General features: G+C 39.1%; 1 protein-coding gene across 1 annotated transcript; it reads right to left on the reverse strand.

Moving 5' to 3' along the window:
• Positions 1 to 4,211: 4,211 nt before the first annotated feature.
• On the reverse strand, positions 4,212 to 5,745 carry LOC129923787 (myb-like protein X). The gene is made up of 2 exons (XM_056016463.1): positions 5,621 to 5,745; positions 4,212 to 5,539 (listed from the first exon to the last, which is right to left on the reverse strand). Exon 2 carries the CDS (start codon positions 5,423 to 5,425, stop codon positions 4,526 to 4,528), a length of 900 nt encoding a protein of 299 aa, XP_055872438.1. The 5' UTR covers positions 5,426 to 5,539; positions 5,621 to 5,745; the 3' UTR covers positions 4,212 to 4,525.
• Between the last annotated feature and the right edge of the window lie 660 nt (positions 5,746 to 6,405).

The raw sequence follows: 6,405 nt of genomic DNA on the forward strand, positions 1-6,405 counted from the left end.
TTCATGTCTCGTCTAGACGAATATTTGTGTGGCTTGAGGACTAAAACACAGTCACCCTCATTCATGTCTCGTCTAGACGAATATCTGTGTGGCTTGAGGACTAAAACACAGTCACCCTCATTCATGTCTCGTCTAGACGAATATCTGTGTGGCTTGAGGACTAAAACACAGTCACCCTCATTCATGTCTCGTCTAGACGAATATTTGTGTGGCTTGAGGACTAAAACACAGTCACCCTCATTCATGTCTCGTCTAGACGAATATCTGTGTGGCTTGAGGACTAAAACACAGTCACCCTCATTCATGTCTCGTCTAGACGAATATCTGTGTGGCTTGAGGACTAAAACACAGTCACCCTCATTCATGTCTCGTCTAGACGAATATCTGTGTGGCTTGAGGACTAAAACACAGTCACCCTCATTCATGTCTCGTCTAGACGAATATTTGTCATATTGCATCTTGTACTTCTTTTTGTTAGCATCGCTGTTAGATTTAGCAATAGAAGTCATCGCTGTTAGATTTAGCAATAGAAGTCATCGCTGTTAGATTTAGCAATAGAAGTCACCTCTGATCATCTTTGTTTTAAGTCCACTAAATAAGTGAACACATTCTTATATTCAGTTTCTTCTTCAGCATTTACAAATACTTGCTTCAAAATAGCCAGTGGGCCTCTCATTTGTCTCCCATAGACAAGCTCAAATGGCGACAACCCCGTTGTCTCATTAGGTACCTCTCGGTAGGCGAACAATGCTGCACTAACTTTCCGGTCCCAATCATGAGGGCTATCCTGACATACTTTCCTTAAAAAGGATTTTAAAGTAGAATTGAGCCTTTCTATCATACCATTAGAGCTGGGGTGGTATATAGTGGAGTGCACTGGTTTAACTGAGAAAAACTCGCACACCTGTTTGTACAATTCGGAAGTAAACTGGGGGCCTTGATCACTTAATATTTCTATAGGTAGCCCTATTCTACAAAAAATATTAATTAGTGCCTCAATAACTGTTTCTGTATTTATATTCCTCAGAGGTATCGCTTCTGGCCATCTGGTAGCGACATCTACCACTGTCAAAATATACCTATTCTTATTGTCAGTTATCTCCAATGGCCCAATAATATCTGTAGCAACTTTGTAAAACGGAGTGGTAACAACATTCATTTGGCCTAGCTCCACTCTGTCACAACGACGTGGCATCCTAGCTTTCTGACAAATATCACACGACCTCACAAACTCTTTTATATCTTTATCTAAACCTTGCCAGAAAAAATATTTGTAGATTTTACTTTTAGTCTTTCTTAATGACAAATGCCCTGCTAACATACTCTCATGAGCAGTTTTCAACACAATTTCTCTCTTAGCTGAAGGTACAACTAACTGTCTTTCTTCCTCACCAAACTCTCCCCTAAACACTCTGTACAATAGTCTATCAAACACTTTATATTCCACACTTCCATTCTTTTTATTATCTACACAATTGTCCACATGTCGCTCCCATAGATCTTTCAAAGACGGATCACTCAATTGTTCACGTAAAAAATCATCACTCGTACCTAAAACATCACGACAATCTTCCAATATTCCACACTCATTTACAGGGCCACTATCATTCTCTCTATCTTTCGCTGACCTAGTTACTGCTGCGCAATCAAACTCCTGACTCACATTAATATCAACATTCCCAAGAATCAAATCTGCAACAGGATCTTTAAAACAAGCAACCACATATTTCCCAACAATGTAATCCGACTCAATACTTACACACGCCAATGGATAATTCCTCACTGTCCCATCAACAAGCTTTAATTTATAAGTACCAGGAATCATATCTTTCTCACCAACTAATGAACTTCTAATTCCTATAACACTCGAACCAGAATCTTTGAAAACAGACACACTTATCCCATTTACTCTTCCCTTTTCAAACTTCAGCTTACCCACAGACTTATCACGTAATGACTTATCAACATATGAAAAAGTTTCTCTCTTACATGGGGAAAAATACTCATCTCCTTTCCCTAAAGTACAATTTCCACAATTTTGAACATTACGAGGACTACTCAGTCACCTATACCTTACTGGTGGACCTTGATCTCTATTTGTGAAACTGATTCTATTTTGGTACACCCCATTGCCCCCAGTTCTACTGCTCCTGTAATTAGGTGTAACATCACTTTGTCTCACAAAACTGTTACCTCGGATTCTACGACCACTACCATCAAACTGTCTCTGATAACGCCCTGTTGAAACATTTCTACTGGGTCCTTGCTGATTAGAAAACGTCGCAGATGATGTCCTAGATCTATCATCAACATCAGGAACAGAATTAATCACGGAAGAACGCTGAGGACATTCTGCCGATTTGTGGCCACTCCTATTACAATTAAAGCAAATAACCACGTTTCTTTCAGCAACTGGATTTGTATTCATCCCAGGCTCATCACACGCTGCCGCAACATACACACTGTCTTCCTTCGCAAGCGACACCCCCCCCCCCACTAGCGACCTTAAACCCTTCAATAACATCAATCATATCATCAACTGTGCCTTTCTTACTTATTATCAGTTGCTTGTACACATCTCCTGACACATTTTCAAGTATCCTATCTTTTACCAGCAACCCTTTCACTTCTTCCACAGTCTTGCCTACTTCAGCCATTTTCAACCAATTGTCCAACGCGTTTCGCAGCTCGGTGACAAAACCCCTAAAATCGTTCTGACGTGGTTTCACCCGGTGGAACCTCTTGCGGCAGGTTTCCGCGTTTATATCCGCATGTCGCAGTAATACAGCCCTCACTTCCTCATAATTTTCATTCAAAAACAGACTGTCCCGCAGCATACAGTTTCTTAGAAAGGTAGTTAGTTTATAGGACAAGAGCAATGACCATTCCTTTCTATCGATCTTGCATCTTGTTGCGACGGCCTCAAAGTGTGTTAAATATGCCATCAGGTCATCGTCTTCCTTCATTCCCTGGAAGCTCTTGTCAAGTTTATCTAAAACATTTCTAGGCCGCACCTCTGCCTGTGTTGCCGTCCCAGCCGCTGTTGCTGACTTTTCCTTCATTTTTTCTAGTTCCATCTCCTCTTTCCTCTTGAGTTCCTCCCTGGCATCTCTTTCTTTCCACCTTTCGTGTTCCTCACGCTTGGCCTTATCCTCACGTTCAAATCTGGCTTTCTCCTCTGCCTTCGCCTCTGCTCTCAATCTTTCCTCTCTCTCAAATCTGGCCTTCTCCTCTGCCTTCGCCTCTGCTTTCAATCTTTCCTCTCTCTCAAATCTAGCCTTTTCTCGTTCAAACTCCTCTTTCTTAGATTGTTCATAGTCTTCTTTCTGCTCAGCCACATACCTCTCTAACCTTTCACCTTCGTACCCCAGAGAACGACCATCACTTATAAACTGGGCAGTAATTGTCAACCTAGTTTCCATGATAAATACAATGTACACTACTTGGCTGTATTATATTTAAATTATATACAATATGGGAACCTAAAAAATTTCTACTAATTGTACAAGAGATCAACTAAAGCCTAGAGCCTGCGGTTAAATGGCAAAGAAAGAAACCTATCTGTGCAGTATCCCACGTCGGAGGAAAGTGCATCACTCAGGCCACAGCGTCGAAATATAGTTGCCACAGGACAATCCACCACAATACTAGTAGCCTCAGACTTCAGTAGTTACCAACAGCCACTTTACACTCACGTTCGCTTGTTGCCGGGAGCGAGAAGACACTCGTTCAAATGTGTAGCACAATATAGAAAACAAGAAAATACAAATGCGTTTCAATCTTGCAATACAATAGTTATATAGTATATAGTACAGTATATTTATAGTGTTATATCACTTATATCACAAAGGATGTATTTATTTGCTACTTTCGATATACATCGTTGCCAATGGTACACAATTCAATATTAGTACAGTAGATTGTAATGCAATACTATGTAAACAATTATTAGATTGTAGACACTGCTGCTACATAATCAAGTAACTAAAACTTATATAATGATTGAAATTATAGTTCTGTGACTGGTAGTCACAGCCGGACTCGAGCCCCCAACTGTCAGGGTTATGTTAAGGCCTTAGCTCGTTTGCCCGGGCCCCTGACATTCAACCAGGCACCTTCGTGCTTACAATAAATAAATGACTCACTGGTAACAATGTAAATATTTAATGATATAAATATAAGTATGATGACAAACTAATAGAGTAATGACATTGAATTTGGAACATTTTAATACTGTGAATTTATTAATTAAATAATAATTATACCCCTTGCTGTCCCACACGTACACATTAATGTTCGAAAACACAACACACTGCTGTCTTTAGTCACCAGCGTAGACTTCCAATTCCAAGCTAACTCCCTGTAAAGACAAAGTAAAGACAAACTAAAAAGGTCTAGTAGACTATCACTATGGCATCGAAACAACTGCGAAACGCAGTTATGCCTTAGATACTCACCCTAAACAGGGGAACACAGAAGAATCTCAACAAACGTTACACCAGCAGAACAAAAACACTCCATCTATTTACAAGCAAGGCAACAAAAAGAAAGTGCGTTCAAAAATAGTGCACTTAATACACATTGGTGCTAGAATGCCATAATCTACGCACCGACAATCCCCATTTCTACCTCGCGTAGACTTTATCCCATAATATTTCTTCCAATTCTCAATCTCCCTTACTGAACATATTTTCACCCCATGAATGTTCCCAATAATTAAATCTATCTCACCCTGCTCTACAACACAAGCTTCTACTGTCCCCTTAAAATACGGTGTGTCTATACTAACTTTAGCAATCGGTAATTGAACACTATTCCCCCCATTAAACATAACACACTTCCTAGATTCGCCTGTATATTCATGGTCTTCCACCTCCGCTGTAAATGATCTCGACAATAAAAATGTCCATTTGTCTTCAGGGTACTCCAGTTCTCTCATTTCTATTTCGAACTTCTTCAAAAAAATGTATATGTCCATTTTGTCTTCGTTGAATATCAAACCTTTATATTTTGCCAGTTTATTCCCTGTAGAGTCACTCTTTCTTTTATCATTCTCTTTTCCTTGGTCTGTTTTTAACTTTTTCTCTGCTGTCTCTTTTTCAAACGCTAATCTTTCTCTTTCAATGGCGACTAATTCATTTTTCTTTTCCCTTTCAATTGCTACTATCTCCTTATCCTTTTCTCTTTCGCTTTTGTCCTCCTTATCTAATCTCTCCTTTTCTTTGTCTTTTTCCATCGCTAATCTTTCCTTTTCTTTGTCTCTTTCTCTTTTGTCCTCCTTATCTAATCTCTCCTTTTCTTTGTCTTTTTCCATCGCTAATCTTTCCTTTTCTTTGTCTCTTTCTCTTTTGTCCTCCTTATCTAATCTCTCCTTTTCTTTGTCTTTTACCATCGCTAATCTTTCCTTTTCTTTGTCTCTTTCCATCGCTAATCTTTCCTTTTCTTTGTCTCTTTGTCTACCTCAGCCTTGTCCGCCATAGTCGATTACTAATAATATCGAATCGAATGTTCTCCTGTCTCTAGATCTAGACTTTACTATCTCTACTGTCTGCTGACAGGAGATCCCATGTGTATAGAGGGATACGTGGGTTTTACCTTTGCGTTGGGCGCCACTTATTACGTCTTTATATTGGATGAGACTCTTTAGACATGTAAACGACAAATCAAAGTTTATAAATACTTTAATCTTTATTAACACTGAAAACACTTTCTTGTTCATAGTCCTCCATTTCGGTTCTTCCTTTTTCTTTCAACACGCATTCGCACCTTTTCACATTTACACTAAGATGCGCACGTAACACCGGGGTAAGGTCAAAGAAGACGTAAAAACAAACACAGGTTAATTCTAATCAACCAATCAGGAAAAGAAGTCAGGGGGGGGGGGAATAGCATACGTCAGATTCTAGAAGGTCATTGTTAATAAAATATTTAGAATAAACGTTTTTAGGATTCTGAAAAGTACGGTTTAAAAAAGTATAAATTAGGGGAAAGCTAGCTAGTCGGGGTCCTTGAATAGTAAAATAGTAACTGTCTTGTGTTGTAGTAAGTTATTAAATGACTGCAGGTCCATTAGGTAAAGCTGTATCGTTAAGTTGTTTAAATAATAAATGATATCAGTGGAAGTAGTATTAGTAAAAAGTGTTAATATTATCCAAATATCGAGTTGAAAGTGTACGTATACATTTAGTTTGAGCGGCGCCTTCGCCATAGGGTCACGGAGGTCACGGTTTGAGGAAGTTTTAAGAAGAAAGACACGAACACAAATGTTTCTTCAGTTTGTTGTCAAGTTATTTATAGACATCTCCGGCACAATGATTCTGTTTGGGCCATTGTTAATATAAGAAGACATCTCAGGCACTCAAGGAATAGAAATCCTCTCTACAAACAGAAAGGGCAAGAAAATGT

The sequence above is a fragment of the Biomphalaria glabrata genome, chromosome 17 (assembly GCF_947242115.1).
Source record: "Biomphalaria glabrata chromosome 17, xgBioGlab47.1, whole genome shotgun sequence".
Classification (NCBI taxonomy): Eukaryota; Metazoa; Mollusca; class Gastropoda; family Planorbidae; genus Biomphalaria; species Biomphalaria glabrata.

Excerpts from the sequence above, each read along its gene's own strand:
- LOC129923787 (XM_056016463.1), bottom strand. The coding sequence starts at position 5,425 with ATGGAAAGAGACAAAGAAAAGGAAAGATTAGCGATGGTAAAAGACAAA.